General features: G+C 41.6%; 1 protein-coding gene across 9 annotated transcripts in view; it reads left to right on the top strand.

Annotated features, from left to right (window-relative positions):
• TPK1 (thiamin pyrophosphokinase 1) overlaps positions 1 to 19,676 on the top strand; it is a 286,829-nt gene that overhangs the window by 97,975 nt on the left and 169,178 nt on the right. For all 9 annotated transcript variants that reach the window (XR_009728727.1, XR_009728726.1, XM_061375019.1 and 6 more), the window contains one exon: positions 19,598 to 19,667. Coding sequence is in view for 5 of the 9 variants with exons in the window: in XM_061375015.1 (XP_061230999.1) it covers positions 19,598 to 19,667 (70 nt within the window). In the remaining 4 variants the exon portion in view is untranslated. The remainder of the gene's footprint in view (positions 1 to 19,597; positions 19,668 to 19,676) is intronic.

Below are 19,676 nucleotides of genomic sequence, written 5' to 3'. Positions count from 1 at the left end.
TTCTGCCTCCTAAGATGGATGGAGCGGTGAAGCTTCCCAAGCCTGAGTGCTGGCTGCAGGGCTGGGCCTGTGCCTGCTCTGCCTGAGCCCATCCCTGGGTGGCTCTGCTCATGGACCAAGTACTCCCAGGGGAAAGTACCTCAAGAGTAGACTGCCGAGCTTGTCACCTCCTGCCTCCCTCATCAGTCACAGTCCACAGCAGAGTACATAATCTTGGCACCTTTGTTCCTGGTCTCAGCAGATCACAAACCAGGATCTTTGCTGAGCTGGTAAACATGAAGAGGTCTTGTGTGCACAGAGGAACAGAAGCAGATGATGAGTTTCTTCCCCAGAGGTTGTACTTTATTAGATAGTGTACAGACATAAGTGAGAGAGAGCTGTTGCATTAGGGACCGGCATTAGCAACCTACAGGTTGCTTCCAGTGGGTATTGTTCGTTTTGTAGATATTATGTTGCTCATTTTCTCTCTGCTTTGTCTGTCTTGGTTTTATTACGGTAGCACCTGGAGGGGGCCTAGAGTGTGCCAGTCACTGTAAGCACAACAACTCTTAGGCCTAATCCTGTTCATATTAAATAAAAACAAAAATTAGATTTAAGAAGTGAGACCAAGAGATGATGAGGAAAGGATGTAGTAAGGTATCTATTTGCCTGATGCCCCTCAGTGCCACCATGCGCTTGTTTAACTGCCCTGTTTGTTCAGGGAAGTGGCTTGTGGGAATCCCTGTGCAAGAATAAATGGGCTGCTACAAGCATAGTGAGGAGAGCTTGAAGCTTTGAGACTGGAAGAAGAGAGCAGGTTCAGCTCAGATGTTTTCAGAATGAGAAGGAGCAGGGAAACCTGACTACACGTACTTGACTGTCATTAACTACCACTGTGGTACGGTGTTATCAACTCCAGTGGCACTGGGAAACGGGCTCAGTACCTCACTGGAGGAAGAAGGACTCTCTGTGTTCATGTTCCAGGTGCTTGTATTTCTCCCCATAGGATTATGCTTCAGAGAGGCCAGCATAAAACCTTTGCTGTAGAAATGGTTTCAATTTGTTAAAGAAACAACCTCTCCCCCAAGTATGCTCTACCTGCAGCTTTAAGGGTATTCCTTGATAGGAAGCTGTTTTATCTTGTTCCTTCCAGGCAATGACTGGACACAGTCCAGGGCAAACCCTCTTTGCCCAGAGTTTGCGCAGCAGTTTGGCTGATCTGCATCTTATGTCTGGCTGCAGGCAGTGCAGGTACTTGGCACACTCAGGGTCTGCCTCAGAGCCCTCTTCAAGTATCTGCACAGCCTTAGCATCATGATGTAAAATCTGCTTTCCAAGTGTTCCTTTTTTTTATGAGCACCTCTAATAGTAGTTTTTGGTAGCGGTGGTAAGAGCACTGAATTCTCTATCCCTGGCATATGGTCATTAGAGCAAGTCAGGACCTCAGGGTCTGTTATAAAGCAGAAACAACCCTCTTCCTTCCGAGTAGATCATGGCACTGTTGCTTGAGTAGTCTGGACTGTGAGTTAGCATTTTTCTAGCCTTGTCATTATTTAAACTATTCAACTTGCCTTGTCAGCCTTAGTAGTAGAAGACTAATACTTAATTTCTCTGGCAGTTTCTTTGTAAAATGGCTAAATGCCATGGCAGAAAATGGCACGCTTTGTTGGGTCAGTGGTAACTGGAGACTTAATGTTTCAGGCATGAAGGAATAGGAGGGAGAGACTCTTGGAGAGCAGGCTGAAAACCCTCCAGAAAAAAAGCCTTCTCCTCTCAGGGAGACATCACCCTCTGTAATTTCCAGTCATTGTGAAAGGAAACGTTACAGAATCCTACAGGACCCAGAAAAGGTAAAATATTGTGATGTGGAGCACCAGCCTCTGGCTGAAATGGCAATATGAAGAGCACAACAAAGGCTTCCTGGCCCTTTTTTTGTGCTGAGTGTAACCCAGCTGCATTGCTCCTTAGAAGATCCAATATCCATAACCTAGGATGACTGGACACTAGAGTAACAGAAATTTGCGTATGAATTTAGACCTAAAAGACTCACTGCAAGTACTTAAAGGTACCATTTGGGTAATTCCCAGCTGTTCCCAGGCAAATCAATAATGAGCCCAGCTCCAGAGGTGCTTAACTAGGTACTGCATTGAGTTCTGTTTGCACTGAATAGCAGTAAACTCTTTAACGTGCAGAAGAGGACTGAGCACTCAGTAAGTAAATGGAAAGCTACACATAATGAATGTTGTTATGCAAGCTGTTACCTCAATAGTAAGAGTTTCCGTGCCTTTTTTTTTAAGCAGGTGTATATTAGCAATCTGCTGTTTGATCCTGCTTGCAACCAAAACACTCAGCACAAAAAGTGTACGTACCTACCAGCTGTCAAGAATTTCCATGTTCTTACCACATGCCACAAAACGTCTTTGCTTGCTTCTGCTCTTGTCTGTGTCCCAGTAATCTACTGATTGCAGTACCTCTGACTTACAGCAACACCCACTGCCGTGAGCAGCCTTGTCTAGTGGATGGAAGGTGTCCCTGCCCGTGCCAGGGGGTTGGATCTGGATGATCCTTAAGGCCCCTTCCAACCCAAACAACTCTGATTTTCTTCACCCCATTTGACTGTTAGTAGCTTTCCTAGAATATATCCAGTTTCCCCATTTTCTTCATGAGCCTGAATATATTGCTAAAGACAAAAAAGGAATGCCGCTCAGGACAGCAGTTGGAACCCACATGGTATAAATGAGCCAGTCCCAGACTTGATAGGCTTTTTGTACCATCTATATGATAATTTAATCTCTTTTTATCAAAGCTCCTTTACTGTGCAGGTGCAGTGTGACATCTGGCTTCAGGGTGAGGAAATGCATTGCTCAGTCTCGGCGCTGATACAAAATGCACTGCAAATTACACATCGTTCAGCAATGGCATATTAAGATGTATGTTTGGAAATGTGTGATTTGCTTTGCATCGAGGTAATTATGTGACTAAAACCTGGACTTGCTCAAGTACCAGCATTTGCTCATCACGGCCTTGATCCATTAGTGGGAGGCTTGATCCATTGAGGGTCACTGGGGACTGAATTCTGGGCCTGTTTCTGATAACATCCCTAATTCAAATCTGGAACTGTTTGCAGCTTGTACCAGAGGCAGATTTTATTGAATCAAGTGACTCCTCTCGCTTCCCCTTTTAAGTCCCTGTTAGAGCTTGTTTTTCCCATGCCCTGACAAGAAATTGGTGGCTTAGGGCCAGATGGAGGCTCAGGGTAACTCACCAGTGTGAAAGGCTAATGGAAACCACTGATCCCACTGCTTAAACTGAAAAACAAAAATTAGGATGAGGCTGAGTGCTTTGGAAAATGATGTCAGTGAAGTGCAGATGTGTTTGAATGTAACCGTAACTCTGATTCTCTATTTCTCCCTCCCTGTAAGCTTTTGGAATTGTTTGAGTTCGCAGCAGGTCTCTTACAACAGTAATTTAAAGGTTAGCTTTCATGATTTGTATTTCTTTTATGTTTCTGTACAGTCATTTTGCATTATCTCTTCTTACACAAGAATGTCTTTCTTAGTCATCTTATTCTTAACAGAGTAGTGGTTTGGTTGGTTTGGTTTTGGTTTTTTAGTTTTATTTTTTCCAGATGCATACTGCATCATTTTATTGTTGAATGGGTGGTATCATTCCTCTTTAGAGGAAGAGGGACTGGGAATACCCCAGTGAATTAAGCTGTGTCAGGAAGTAAATGTTCCTTTAAACGCTGCTTGTTGTTTTCACTGTGTGTGAAGGAATGCACCACTCATGCCTGTTAAGAAGAGATACAATTCAGTTTCCTGCCTGTTCTCATCCTTTACTCTCAAAAGCAGATGGATTCCTCTTTGAGGGCACGTGGGTGTCTCCTCCTCCTGCAAAGGCTTTCCTTTTGGTTTGTAATGGCAGGGGGTCACTTCTCACTTGTCTGCTGCTGGAAGAAGGCAGCATCTCCTCACCAGGCATAAGGCAGTGTGTGATTACTTGCTCTCCAGGAGCTTGAGAACCCTTCAGACCAAGAGGGCAATAGCAGTACTGTCTCTGCGGCTCCCTAGGCACAGACCACGCTCCCTCCATCCTGAACCTGCATGGGGTGTGATACATGAGCTTTTGGGGAACTGGTGCATGGGAATGGCTTGGCTCGGCAGTCTCATCCTTGTTAGAGGGACAAGACAGTGCATGGGGTTGTTGCGTATCAGTAGAAGTTGCGTGACTGCTCCCATTTTATTCTTGCTTATTTTATGAGAACCTGGCCTCTTCTCTTTGTTTTCCAAACGTGTTTGTACAAAACCCCAGAAAGCCCATGCTCTTCTGGTTACGTGTTCTACTTTGCTCTCACAATTGCTAAAGTCAAAGTAAAGTAACGTAATTGTGCAGTTCATGAAGGAGACCTTGAAATAGGAGCCAGAGGGGCTGGGGACCAGTAGAGGGGGGGAACAGAGACAGTAGGTGAAGAAGAGGGGATGAATTTTTTTGGTGCATGTGTGAGGAAGAGCAAGGCTGACAGAGGGCACCTGTGTTGCTATGAGTTGATGAGATGATGTGTGCATCTGGACACTGGAACAGATGAAATAGCAAAGAGAGAGCTATTGGGAATCAAGACAGTGAAGAGAGAGCAAAGATAGATAGCATTAGGGCTCAAACTGTTCGGGGCACCTTGTATTTAGAGAGTGTTAACTGGTTTGAATCCTAATACTCGAGGAGTAAAGCTCTGCTCAGCAAGAGGTGGCTTCACTGAAGCTGGAGACCTGCTCAGGGGTGAGAACCAGCTGCATGCAGGAACATCTCAGGATATAAAAGCTTAAAGCAAATACCAATTTATGCCCCTCCACGTAAGATTTTTTAAAGCTGCAGGAGTGGGGTTGGCCACAGGAAGAATTAATCACATAAAGGAAAGTTTTAACCTACTTGTGTTGTTCACAGCTATTGATTTTGGTTTGCTAAAAGAGCAACCACATCAAATGTTTCTGAGATGGGAAAGCCAGCTGTTGAACCCAATTTCTGAAACTCTTTTTCTCTGCCAGGGGACTATTGATAGGTTGAACTGTGGCTTGATAATGCTCAGTTTTACCCGTGGACAAGATAGATGAAAGTGCCAGGGCCTCTAGCTCTTTCTTGGTTTTGTTTAACCTTAGTTGAATTTATACAGATGGCAGTTTGATCATCTGTTTGTCTTTCACAGAGAAATCACTGCTTCTTTCAGCAAAGAACACCCTCTAAATTGCAAAATCTATTAGAAGCTCTGCGACTGTTTTCAAGCAGATGGTGAAGCCTCATGCAGGTCAAGCACAGCAACAGCACATCTTTGTTGGCAAAACTCTGCTTGTTGCCTTTACGGTACAGGTGAACCATGCAGCATCTCATGAAGCAAAGATTGAGGGATCTTTCCAGGTTGGCATGACAGTGGGTGTCATATGTGAAATCAGGGCATTGCTATCCCTGTTCCTTACTAGGGAGAACAGCCCTCCAGTGTTGGGTGTTTCACACTGCAGAAAGACAGCTACTTGCCTTAGGGGCGTAGTCATCTGTTATCAAATTAAGAGTAAGAGAAATTTGTTTTCCTTTATCAATACCTTCTAAGAGGGAGGATCCTGCTTTAAATACATGTTGCTGGAGGGGGCTGCTTGAAGTGGACCTCAGTGAACTCAGCCAATGCATGACCAGACAGACATTTGGAAATAAGCTAGTAAAAAGTAGTGAAGAAATAAATATTTCAGGTGAATTAGGGAAAATCCTTCCTTACATGCACTAGTATGTACTTGTGTGTGTGTGTGTGTGTGTGTGTGTGAGGTTGCTTGATATGTGTGAGGTTGCTTGATATCTTTCTTTCTTTTTTTTTGTTTTAACTCCCTTTAATGTTCAACACGTAAGGCTCTGGTCTGGGAATTCCGCTGCACAGAACAAGGGGAGGTAGCAGAGGACCTGGTCAAGAAGAATTGAACAGAACAGAAGGAGAGAGAACTGAGGATCTGAGAAAGACAGGAGTTCTCTCTTTTTTTTTAAAACAGGAAGATAAGAGCCAAGGTGAAAAGGCTGACTTCTGTGTAATTCTTGTGCTTCAAAGCCTACTAGGTGATACCACGTAGGCTCCAAGGAAGGTGGAATCCAGATTAAAAAAGTAAAAGAGGGTGGGTTTTTTTCAACATTTTACCATGTTTTAGAAAGACTTCTTGCAAGGCAGGTAGTGACAGAAAAAGAGGGAATGGCTTTAAGTACAAAGAGTGTAGATTTAGATTACACATCAGTAAGAAATTCTTTCCTATGAGGGTGCTGAGGCGCTGGCACAGGGTGCCCAGGGAAGCTGTGGCTGCCCCATCCCTGGCAGTGTTCAAGGCCAGGTTGGATGGGGCTTGGGGCAACCTGCTCTGGTGCAAGGTGTCCCTGCCTGTGGCAGGAGGGTGGAGCTGGATGAGCTTTAAGGTCCCTTCCAACCCAAACCATTCTGTGATTCTGTGAATACTAATTTAAGCCAGGTCAGGTGCAGGAACACACTAGCTTAAATGAAAATGTTGTGTACTACTCTGGAATCTGCAGCACATTTAGTAAATTGGGTAGCATGGGATTGGTGCAGTGACTCAGATCACATTTGAACATCCTGTCTTCTCATATTTTCTGTTGCTGATAATGAAGTGTTTATTATGGACAGAGTTTGTAAATGAAATAGAGTATTGATAGTCTTTTTGGCCAACACTTGGCTCATTTAGATAAAGATACATTAGACATACTTAGGATAATTTTTTTCTCCCATCCTCATAAGCCATGTTTCTATGAAGAATTTCAAAGGGTGATAATTTCCAATTAAGCAGCAACATTGAAAAAGATCACTTGCTATAGTGAGATTCACAGCTGCTGTATAGTTCTTTGGGCTGGTTTTTTTCATTGAACCATTCTGAAGAACAAAGAGCAACAGATACAATATGTAATGTATTACCATATGAAGAACACTGTGTCTTGGGGTTTTGCTTGTTTGTCTCTTGTTTGAACCCAGGACAGAATGTTTTCTTAAAGCAGACTTTGAGAATAAGCTGAGGTGTGCTAAATCGAAGGTTCTCTTTATTCAGGGCATAGGTTTTAACAAGGAGAAAATGGTCTCAAAGAAGAGGTCATTACTTTAGTTCAATAAGGATTAAATGGTTTGGCTTATGATCAGGGGATAGCAAAATGCTTCCATATTAGCATTACTATGAAGGGGGATATAATACAGTTAGATGGGAGGTAATTGAAACAAAACAATTCCTACATGATTTCTGTGATTTCATTTCTGAACTTCAAACTTTAAATCCTCTCTTCTTCAAAGAAAAATATGTACCAAAATGAGAGGAGAAAGTTCTTTCATTTTGCCCTTTTAGGGCTATTTATCTTTGTAACACATTGAAATTTAAGGCCGAAAGCAGTAATTTTGTCACATTTTGATAAAAATGGTCATCTTTGTAACTGAAAATTAGATACGGACAAATGTGCTACTAAAAAGAGTTTTGAATAGCCTAGAAGCTTGCAGGTTTTCCTAAACCACTAAGCAGTCCCAAATCTGGGGGCTGAAGTCTCCACTGAGACCCTACTTTCCTGTTCACTTCAAACCATTCTCCCTTTAGGAGACCTTAGGGAACTGTCATGATGCTGTTTCAGAGGCAGAGGACAAGAACTGTTTCTGCTTAACGTGAAGATCTATAAATGAACTACCTTCAGATGGGTTAGCTGTGGCCAGCAGCTGAATGGCATTCTCTCAGTTCCCTTTCCCATCAAACCTTCTTGTGGAAGAACATCAAAACTAAGGTTTTAGCACATAAGTGTCTTCCATGGGGAGAGCAAACAGGTGAGAGACATCTGATGTTCTACTGATATTACATGGAATCGGGTGTCTCTATATAATTTAATACTCCAACTTCATATTCCCCAAAGCATAGCATTAAATTATGGACTTCGTTATTGGAAGGTTAGATTTACCTGCAGTAAATTGACAATTTTACAGTTTCAGTCTTGTGTTTTGATGCTATCCATTGGGTTTTCAGGTCCTCATTAGCTTTGCATAAAACTGTCAGCTCATGTAGGCTTTGAATCGGGTCCTCACATAGCATGCACACAAACCTTGTGGTTTTACACCTACTTTTCCTATTATAGGGATGACTTAGATATGGATCATCTTGGGACTTCAGTGAACTAATGGCATTATATTCCTCAGCTGCACTGTCATCTGGAAAGCCATGGCATAAGTGTGTATCCTCAGGAGAACCTAAGAATATAACATTTTCAGTGCAAATTCACAGTAAGAGGCAGATGGTGATGGGTTTTTTTCTTATCTCAGAGAGAGGAACAGGGGACACCTTGAACACTGATACAGCCTGGCGTTTTCTTTCCCATGGGCACATCATGGATGATACACAGGCTGTGTATTTTAAGCGAAGCCTCTGATTCAGTGTGCAGCCTTGCTGTGAGGAGGGTTGTCGCACTGAAGTTCATTCCCCTTGAGAGCATACACAGGGTTTTGTTCAGTAAACTCTGGACTGCCTCCCACAAATATTTTTACTTGGAGATTTCATCTGAAGTTTCTCTTATAGCCTCATTAAAGAGAGATTTTGAAATCACTGCACTTGTTTCTTCATCTCTTTTATGCACTGGGAAACTACTGCTATGCCATCTTCATTCGTAACCAGGCTCTCTGCATACTGATGCTGTTTTACATGTTTTTTTCAGGGAGAATAGTATTGGCTTCGCATTTGCATTATGTAAGAGAATTCAGATGAGAAATCCCATTTTGCATGCAGAATTACATTTCTAGTCTGGTTTGGTGGTGATTCTGGCCATCCGTATAAGCTTCCTCTGTGTCTTGGGATGGTTTAACGTATCATTTCATCAAGATAGGTAACAGCTTTCCAAAATTATTGTTTCTGGTGATTCTTTTGAAAATGTTAATTCACACCTTCTATGTTATTTAAGGAATGCAAATAATGTATTTTGTCCTTCCTTATGGTTTTTTACCTACTCTTTTTTCCAATATGAATAATAAAGGAAACATGTTTGACAAAATTATACCATATATCTGATCTTTTATGTCTGTATGATGGCTTATACTAGCTGACCTTCCTTCGTGACCATTGGATGATTCAGCAAAAGGAAAGTGCCTAGCAAGAATATTATTTCAATTTCGGATTTACTTTGTGTAGGAAGATTTTGGGGATCAAGATTAGTCTTGATGTAGGTAGCTAAAACTCTTGTAAAGGAGCAGTACACTTGTACTATCAAAACTGCTTTCAGGTTCATTCTTAGCAATATGAAATGAAGCAGGTAAGGCCACATCTGCTTCTAGCAAATTTTGCATTTCCAGTTTCTTGAGGAAACTTCCACTGTAAGTTACCACTGCCCAAATCTGAGAGTAAAAAGAGTGGGAAAGATATGGGGGTCAGTCAGATACAAAGGGTCGTAAATGAAGTATTGATTTTACCTGCTCCCAGTGTTCTAGACAAGCAATTCCAAGATAGTGGTGTAATTTCAGTGTTTTAAGGTATTCACTTAACTTGGGCTAGTTTCAGAAGATGCACCCATTTCTCAAATTGCCTTACGGTGCCTTTAAAGAATGCCCCATCAAGCTTTTTTCTTATGTTCAGATGAAATATGAAATACTTTCTTTAGACCATTTCCCCTGACGCTGTGTTTAACAGTTTGCTATTAATATTGTTTGCTTTAAAATCTATTGAACAGTTTATCTGTTAAGAGCAGCGGCAATGATCTATACACAAGAGTACGTAGCATGAACTTTGGAGCATCTGTATATTATCAAGACATTAAAGAGCAGTTCCACATGCATTAGGAAATTGGGTGACATGGGTTAGTGGGAGGTGTCCCTGTCCGTGGCAGGGGGGTTGCAACTGAATGATCTTAAGGACCTTTCCAACCCTAACTATTCTATGGTTCTATGATTAAATTGTATTTACCATCTCAGCCTTTTCTTCTCTGGTTTCTTGTTTGCCCCTATTTTTGGTAGGTATTCCCAAACAACTTTCAGATCAACATTATTCTCTTGAATAGCTCAAATAATTTCTTAAGAAGGTGTTGATGCAAGTTTGATTGGTTCATGTGTTTATGCATTGTGCCATTCTAGTTGTCTTTCAATGAAATTGGAGCTTCTGACTTTTATGAGATCTGGAATTTCCTTGATGCATAAAAGTTTTTGTTAGACTATGATATAAAACGCTTGTGTGGAAATCTATTCCAGGCAGCTAAGGAACGGTATGTGTTTTAGTAGCATGAGAGTTAATCTATTTGGTGCTATTGGAAGTAAGGGTGTGATTAATTTTCTGATGAGTTGCAAGGCTACTGCAAATCCAATTTAGGCAAACAAAATCTGAAACATAAATGTGTTAGCTGAAAATATTTAATCACGGACATGTATATGAACTTACCATGCTTATTGCTTTACACTTGCAGGTTGGCTTGAATTATTAATCCATGTTGTTAGGTGGAAGCAGAAGAGGCAAAAGCACTGACTTGGGCTCTATAGTATTGGGAGTATAGTCTTGCTGGTGGCCAGTAGCAGCAGGAGACTTTCTCCTTATTTGCTATTTTGGCACAGCAGACCACCCTTTTCTGAATATTGCTTCCTTGCCTGACCCACATCTTGCTCACTGTAGGGTAGGGAGCGGTGATGGCAGAGAGGCTGCTGCTGAGTATTGAATCAGCAATACCAGGTCAAAATAAGAGCTTAGCTTTATACTCTGAGCCTTTGTGCAAATGTGTGTGTTTTCATGCTAATAAGGGTGTTGGGGTGGTTTTTGTCATTTTTTTCTGTATAGCAATAGAGTCAGCGTGCTACTAAAGTTTGTCCAATGACAATGCTGAGTGGCAATTAAAATTGCAGGCAGCTGGGGGATTCCATCATGTTTGCACCTTTTTGTCTTGCTTGTGTCTGAATTCAGTGTTGCAGCAATAGAAACTATGAAGACATAAGAAGTTACATTCAAAGCTTGAAGTCTGTGCACGTTACGTTGAATTATTAAACAATGTAATTTTAAAACTTCAGAAATAAAACTGGTGGTGAAGCTTCTCCATTTCACATAATCAGGTAATGGATGCAGAGAAGAGCTGGTTGCACACTCTTTCAGTTACTTTACCTTCAATTATATTTTGATGTATGTGTTTGTTTGAAGTGTAGGACACTGGTAGACAAGATATAGTGAAGTTTGGTTAGTGATGCACACTGTACCTAGAAAGCAATGAAAGAAGATGGTATTTGAAAGGCAACTTGATGCGCCATATGATGAAGAATAGCCGGCATGTTGTCTGTAGGGGTTTGATCTTTGAGACTCAGCTCAGCATCAACAATTGGGCTTTCCATAGGCAATGTTTGAGTGAGAGGTTTTAGTAACTAATTGCATCCTCTGGGGAAGAGCCACAGTCCAGAACAAGCTCCAGGGTTTGTCAGTATGGAAACCAGGATCCGACCTGGCTCCAGGGCTGGCTCATAGCACCATGGGAAGGGCTTGTGGATCTCCAGGAAATTCGTGTTGTCAGAGACCAGATGCCAATACAGTGCAAATGTATGAGTGTAGAGAGCTTGGGTTCCTTCTCACTGTGGAAAAGACAAGACTTGAGGCACAGGCAGCTAACACAGGTAGCTGCCTGTGTTATAGCAGCTGATTTGATTTGTGAGGATCTTTGACCAATTATTCTTTAAAGACATTCAAAACAAGCAGTTTATCAGGAAGAATTCAGGATTAACATTATGCACTTTAGTGCTGTTTTCCACTTTTTTTCTTCTTTTTTTTTTTGGGGGGTGCCCCCATATCACATATTTTTACTGTTACCTGGTAATAGCAAATGTGTGCCCAGAGCAAAAAGAAAAGCTGGTTAAATGTTACACTATTGCTTTAGCTGTCATTTTCCAGAGAGCACAAAACCAAAAAGAGCAGGAAATGAGAAGAATGAACTTCTTCCTGATTCTTCCCCCAGTGGCATGAAGCCACATAGCCTTGTCAGGAAAAGGTCACCTAGATTTTAGTCGAAATGATGGCAGCAGGTACTTTTTCTTTGATGTTTGGGCTCTTTCCTCCTGGTTTTCACTCAGCATGGTGCTGCTCCTGCTTGCGGAGCCTGGCCATAAGGCATCACAGTGAGTACCAGAGCTCCTGGGTTTGACAGAATGGGAGAAGAATGACAGGAAAGAGGCAAGAAAATCATATCCTAAGTGAGGGTTGTAGGAATATTAAATCTAACACCTGACAAGAGATAACTCCAAACCAAGCAGCCTTGAATATGAATCACTGTAACGAACTCTGCGTGGAACTGTACCTGAAGACAGTTTAGAAGCTCAGTCTAGTGAGAACACAGTTGCCCTCCTGCCTCTGTCTCTGACTGTCTGACAGCACTTTACTCCTACTGTATTTACTGATAGTCTGGGGTATTTTTTTGCTTGTGGTCTTGGTTTTTGGAACTTAAGAGTTTGTTTCTAAAAGGGTCGATCTCTTCTTCCATCACCCCCCCCAAGTGGACATTAAGATTTAAACTGTTTTTTTAAAGTAAGGTATAGTTTCCACAGGAACACAGAATGGTTGAGGTTGAAAGAGACTACTAGAGGTCATCTGGTCCAACCTCCCTGTTTAAGGAGGGTCACCTAAAGCACATTACTCAGGATTGTGTCCAGACAGCTCTTGAATATCATCAGGGAAGGAGACTCCACAGTCTCTCTGGGCAACCTGTTCCAATGCTTAGAGAGTTTTGGTGATTGTGTAACTTAGCTTTTGGCTAAAATTCAGGGGAAGTTTCTGTCTATGGAGAAATGGTTTCATTTTCCCTGTGTTTCGTTCCTGTGCGAACTCTTTAGAGAGATGTTCTCTGTGTGGCTTTTGCTCAATACTGAATCAATGCACTGAGAAAAGAATAGCGTTTCCTAATTCATCAGCACATTGGTTCTTTTGTTGTATTCTCATATTTAATTGCTTAATGAGTCCTGCTCTGCTTAGCTGAGATCTCTATGATACTTACAGCTCAAAGCAGAGTGATTAAAGAAGAGCAGCAGTTTTGTAGGAAACATATAATTACCTTACTAGATGTAAACTGATTTTTAATCTGAGATCCATAATCCAGTCCGTATGGAAGCAGGCTGCCAGCTCCAGCATTAGTGAACCATCTACTTGAGGACTACTAGGCTTCTATGTTCTTTGTGTGATACAGATGGCATAGAAGTCAGGTATGAGGTATTGCAGCTTATGAGCCTTTCTTGGGTACACAGACAATTTAAGAAGAGCAACTGTTGTTTTCTTCACAGCATTTGTAAAATTAAAACTTGTTCCTTGGCTGGAAGTATGCATGAAAAATTGTGAATCGCCAATGACAGAAATAAAGAGCCAAAAAGGAGGATTTGGGGGTGAAATTCCTAAGAATAGGCTCAATCCTAGAAAGTGCTGAGGACTGCTGCAGAAGGCTGACTGCTCTTGCTAATGTTCGTGGCCGCATGAATGTGTAACTATAGCAGCAGCTTAGAAAGCACCTGCAGGTCTCTTCCTTTCCACTTGGAACCACAGCATATCCTAAGAGCAGGTGACATTCTTTGTTGTTCTGGTTTAAAGCCCTGTGCACTGCTGCAGATTTAAAATGCCAGTGACAGGAGCTAAGCCTTTCCATTTTAGACTGATAATTAATTAAGGATAGACCTATTTTAAATAGGTCAGAAGCCCCTTAGCAAGACCAGTGTCCAACTCCAAAGCAGAAAACTATGATGGACTGACAGGTGAATTGCTAAACAGAGCTGCAGATGACCAGAAGAGAGATGTCTGCGGTGTGCTGTACATGGTATACAATAGCGGTTGCATACAGTCCTGATGACACAGGTGCAAACACATGGGTGGGAGGGAATAGACTGGGAAGCAAATAGATCCCCTAGCTAGCAACCTACAGCCATACAAAGCCATGGATTTGTTAAATATGCTTCTGCAGGTTTTGCAGGACAAAGGAGGAAAAGCGAAAGCACATAAAATATTCTGTGATTCTGTGAAATACAGATTCTGCATTTTGATGCTGACAACTGATATGTTTTAGTAATGCTGAGACAAAAATAAGTTAGCCAAACGTATCAAGCAAACCAAGCAATTCTCTGTGGATCTGCCATACGTTATCACATATACATTACTACCAGCTCTCCAAGTCATTAATTAGGCAGGGTTCTCTTATGTGTACATTATGCTGGCAGGTTAATTATTGTTACCCGGTTACTGAATCAATAAGGGAGTGAGGGAAGCAGATTGCATACCTAGAAGAAGTTGGGTAAAATTAGAAAAGGAACAGAGGGGATATAGTAAGGAAGTTTAGGGGTAGATGTCATAAATTTGAATTTAGGCAAAACCATGGATTCATTTCAGGATGTGTGTGGAAAAAAGTTAAATGCTAATTGCAAGAAATAATCGAATAGGAATAATAAAGTTATGCTTTTGTTCCCCAGGTATTGGTACTGTCTATAAATATATTTCCTTTGTATGCTCTCATCTTAGTCTGCAAGAATTGCATCTGTTCTGAGAGTCTTTTCCCCCACCTGAACTTGCAGGACTATTCATGGTGTGACAAAATACGTGCTTCTCTTCTGCAAAAAGCTTCAGGTCTTGTTATCTCAGAGCAACGACCTTCCTTTTTGTGTTTGATACTTCTTTTATATGCTGTCTCACAGTGACAGGAAGTATTTATATTTACCAAACAAGAAAGTACAAATATAATACAAATTGTTTCCATAATTTTTGTTTTGTTAGAATAATTTTTGTAAAACCATAATCACTAATGATGGGTCCTAAAATTGCTCTCTCAAGCTAAGTCACTAAAGGGAAATAGTTCACTGGTTCCTAACAGAAGAGACACCATATAAAACGAAGGACATAATTACTCAGAAAGACCTTGGTTGCTTCATTCACACTGCCTGTAAGAAACTCTTTTCAGAGATATCAAGGACTGATAATATGCTCTCAATGTAACTCTTCCTCAGCATAGCTAGAGCTTAAGGGTATTTACCCTTGCTGTAATCTCAAACACTACTGGACTGAACGTATGCTACTCCCTGTAACTTGGGTAGCAATTGGCAGTGGCATTGAGTTCCCCTTCTGTACTCTCCCACCAAGCATAACAATGAAACAGTGGATTTTCTGGTTGCATCTCCATTCCCTAGTTCACTGAATGACATTGAGTTGTATCAGAAAGGAATTTGACAGATAGAAAAGGTGGTAATTTGACAGAGTGGGCTATTTCTGAGGAGTGGAGTTTTAGCACAGAGTAGTCGGGTTGGAAAGGCTGTGATTTCTTGTAATGCCAAGGAGAGCAGATTCACACACTGAGCTGATGCTGCAGTGCTCTTGCACTCCACTGTTCTTAGTGCTGTGTCTTCTAATAACAAAAGCATGGCATGGTACCTTGGGGCTCTCCAGCTGAGCAGGGTGGCCAAGGGCACGAGTCTTCTCTGCTTCCAGTTGTGCTGGCTGGAAAACTACTGCTCCCTATTGCATATCACAGCATCTTTGCTGTAGGTGTTGGTCCTCCTTGACCCATCAGAGCTCAGTGATCTGCCTGGGTGACCATTTCCTAGTCTGGCTCAGTTCACAGAGGCAGGATAGACTAAAGGCCTTTAGAGAATGTCTTTACTGACCTAGCTCTTCCTAACATACATAAGCTAGAGATTACTTCCATGTGCAGCATATATGGCAAAATCAAGGGGTGTCCAATAATGGGATGATATCTTTGGGTCAGAAGAGAAGGTGTGTGCAAGATATAATGTATTCTGGCTGACCACTTAAGTTATTCTTCCCTCTACAAGCCGTACCATCCATTTTGGTCAGATAACTTGTCTTTGGAAGATAACTTCCCTTAGACCCATGCTTGACCCTAAGCACTTTGTCCCTCTGTGTCACTTTCCACCTTTTCATTCGGTTTTTCTTTTTCATGTATGTTTAAATTGTAACCTTCTTGGAAGAAAGTGTCTGTGTTTTCACAGTGCCAAGCAAAACAAAGCCCTCATCTTGTTCAGGACCTTCAGTTTCTGCTGAAATCAGTAATGAGGTTTTGTGTGAGCCATTGCCTAGAGACTTCTAGGTTTGCCTACACAGTTGCTATGGTGCATCTTGGCCAAATTGTTGTTTGTAAAGCAATTTTGCCTCTAATATAAAAGGCACTGTATAAAATCAGTTCCTATTATCTTTTCATAGAGAGTTTTCTATCCGAATTGTACACGTGGAATTGCTGACTGTCTCCTTAAACACTTCCAGATAATAAGGATACATGTTCTTCCACCTAATACATATCATTACTTCTTATCAAGCAAGGCTTGCTTTATAGATGTAGAAATAATATGATTTACTGGCCTGCAGCCAATCAGTTAATTACCTGCTAGTTACTTAGAGCACCAGGGGCTTTGGTTCATTGCAGTGTAAGTTATTAACTTGCTGGTAAAGGATCAGTACCTCATAAATATTTTCTCTAAATAACTTTCCAATGCTGCTGAAGTTTAATTATTTTATTATGATTATTTATTCCTATCTATGATAATGTGTGGGGGACAGCTTTAAATTGAAGTCATGTAAGGCAACTATTGTGATTTGAGATACCAAATAGCAGCCCCATATCCATGTGTACAAGTGTGATAGACCTGTTACTTAGGCAGCTTCAGGTCTTTGGGAGAGTCTCAGTGGTTTTACATGAACCAGACTGATGGAAGACTGACTTGTTTTGTAGCATTTGGGGGGTTTTGGTGATGTTGTTTTAAAACAAGATCAGGTGAAGAGATCTTAGGCCAGGCTTCACTTGTGGTAAGTCCATTGAGATAATTTACAATAGTTAAAACTCTGGTTGTCTTAAAGTAAGACAGGTAATAGCCTCTTTCATCTCCCTTTCTCTGTATTTCATCCCTTCTTTTTGTTTTCTCAGAAGTTATAAGCCACTTGCTTAAAGTGGGGGAGAACAGATGTAAAAATCACTGTTCCAGGAAGGAAGAAACCAGGGCTGTCTTTGCTTGGGAAGCATCCTTTGGGAAGGTTCCGTACCCAACGTTAGCAAATAATTTTTCTGTGGTGGTGAGGCACTGGAATAGGTTGCCCAGGGAGGTTGTGAATGCTCCATCCCTGGTGGTGTTCAAGGCCAGGTTGGACGAGGCCTTGGGTGACATCGTTTAGAGCAAGGTGTCCCTGCCCATGGCAGGGGGGTTGGAACTTGATGATCTTAAGGTCCTTTCCAACCCTAACTATTCTGTGATTCTATGATTCTTACAGTTTTGACTATGAGTGCCTCCATTGGTTAATTGCTTTTGTAGCTCAAGGAGAGAGAAGAGATTCTGTAACTGCTTAAGTCCTAGGCTTTACTTAGATGCCTTATATCTGCTAAATGAACTGATGGACATGGCAGCTAATTTAAGGACAGGTATTATATACTCTTCTTGCAATAAGCTATTGCTAAATTCTGTGTGACCTGAACTCCCTGAGAGAATTTAACAAATATGCCAAGGTGAAAGGAATTACATTAATCCAGTTTAAGGTGAAAGAAATCACGTTAATCCAGTTTCAACTGCAACGTCAAGTGAGAGGAGAAGTTAAAAGCTTCCAATCAAACAGATTGGATAAAAAGGGTTGTTGTTCTTGTCTTGTGATGTTTACATTCATCAGGATGGATGAGGAACCTGGCAAGAGCCCAGCACAGTGATTAACCATTGTAAGTGGCTGCCCAGCTACCATAATTTAGAAATGGTCCCACTTAGTGGAATTTGTCAGGACCAAATCTGCTTGACCTTGGGTTGTTAATATGGGTTTGGAGGGTGGCTGAAAGACTGGGTGAAGTAAGACAAGGAGACAGAGAAGAACATGGTCTGCCCAAGACTCTGATTGCCATAGTGTGTAGTTGTGATACTATGAAGAGAGCAGGCGTCACAGGAGCAGTGCTAGAAGAGATACGGAGGAGTGCAGTGCTTGTTCTCCTGCCCTGCACATCCTTGCTGCCTGCAGGAAAAAAGCTGCTGTACCCAAAGCTACCTGTGATGAACTGGTATCTTTTGTGCTGTCCTTTTGTCCAAAAAGCCTCATCCGAGGTCACATGGTACTGCATGGTGGATATACACACACGGAACTTCCCCTGTTGTGGGAGTTTGGCAGCTAAGTAAGAAAGAACAGCTCAAAGATGGGAGCAGGTGTAGAGACAAACTTTGTTGTCCCAGTTTGCATGGGCTGGCTAAGCTAGGGACATAAGTGACTGTCCTCCTAATGAGTGCCAAAAGGAAAACTGTAGGTTTGTATCACTGCTGAGAGGTCATTGTAACTGAGAAATAAACACCAGAGCAAAGCAGCTTTAGCTGAAAATTGGATTCTCAGCAGCAGGAAGTGCCTGACCTGAGTTTTTGTACCTTTTTTTCCCCAGTACTTGGGTAGGCTGTTCCTTTCTTTGTCTTTCCTCTTTTTCTTCTCCTTCCTTCCGATCCTCTGATTTCCAGCCCTCTTGGGTATACCAGTTGGTCAGTCTTTGCCTGCAGACCTGGAAAGAACATCCTGCTGTAGTATAGAAGCTACAGCTTCTTTTATCTTTTGTGCTGTGCTTATCTAACTTGTGCATCTCAGAGCAAAACTGATAAAGGCTGCTAAGACAAGATGGTCATTTTCAATCTTTAACAGCTTATCATCTTTAATAAAGTCTCATGAAAGAACTGTGTATTTAGTTATCTAGTGATTTATAGGGATGCTTATGAATAAAATATACCAAGTTATGCCTGATTTTGTAATATTATTCAGCTTCTCTCTTTTCTCTGACTTAAGTCTATGCAAACAAAGGGATTGCAGATAAACTGTGCTTGTTTAAAATCAATTGGCACGTACCCTTTGTGGTCTGCAGGTTATGTGGAAGCATGGAAAATTATTGTGGTTTTGTTCCTTTTGTACCAGCATAGGTCAAGATTTAAAGCCAAGACCTAACCCACCTGCTTTATATGAGATGATTCAAACAGTCTGTGGAACAGCATAGGAGCCGTTGTCATAGAATTGTAGAATAGTTTGGGTTGGAAGGGACCTGCAAAGGTCATCTAGTCCAAGATGACTTTGGACTGCAATGAGCAGGTCCATCTTCAACTAGATCAGGTTGTCCAGAACCACATTCATCCTGGCCTTGAATGTAGCAGAGTGTTCATTTGTGTGTCATAGGAGGGGAAGAAAAGAGAGAAAACGGGTATTGTCATACCTAACTAATTTTTTTGCCCCAGTTTTCATGCAGGTCATCGGTGAGCAGATTGCTAGGTTTCAATTCCTACCTGTTCAGAGAAGCACATACCCATCCATGGAGGATGGGCCCTTTCCAGGTTTTGAATACTTGCCCCCATGTGGTTAAGCTGATGGGGAGTAGGTTAAGATAGATAGAAATAAGCTGTTTGTGCAGTACAATGGCATAGTCAGATGAAGATTAGACTAGTCAGATAAAATCATCTCAAATGTCTATTTAGAGAAACAAGGGAAGCAGTCAAGTATAGGAAGATAAAAGCCATGTGAGATTTCAACTTTTTTCCCTATGCTGCAGTGAACAATTGAGATTACACAGAAATGTCAGTAATGGAGTAACTGGTTGTGTTTGTTTATAATGCCAATGCATTGATGCTCTATTTCTTCACTTGCAGCTGCACTGAGAGCTTGTGCTGATGGAGGTGCCAATCGTCTCTATCACATCACAGAAGGAAGCCAGGACAGGTATGTTAA

The sequence above is a fragment of the Neopsephotus bourkii genome, unplaced genomic scaffold (assembly GCF_033783945.1).
Source record: "Neopsephotus bourkii isolate Nb327-2 ecotype Australia unplaced genomic scaffold, CSIRO-AGI_Nbou_v1 NB_1655, whole genome shotgun sequence".
Taxonomy (NCBI): Eukaryota; Metazoa; Chordata; class Aves; order Psittaciformes; family Psittacidae; genus Neopsephotus; species Neopsephotus bourkii.
This window is presented reverse-complemented; position numbering and strand designations above follow the sequence as displayed.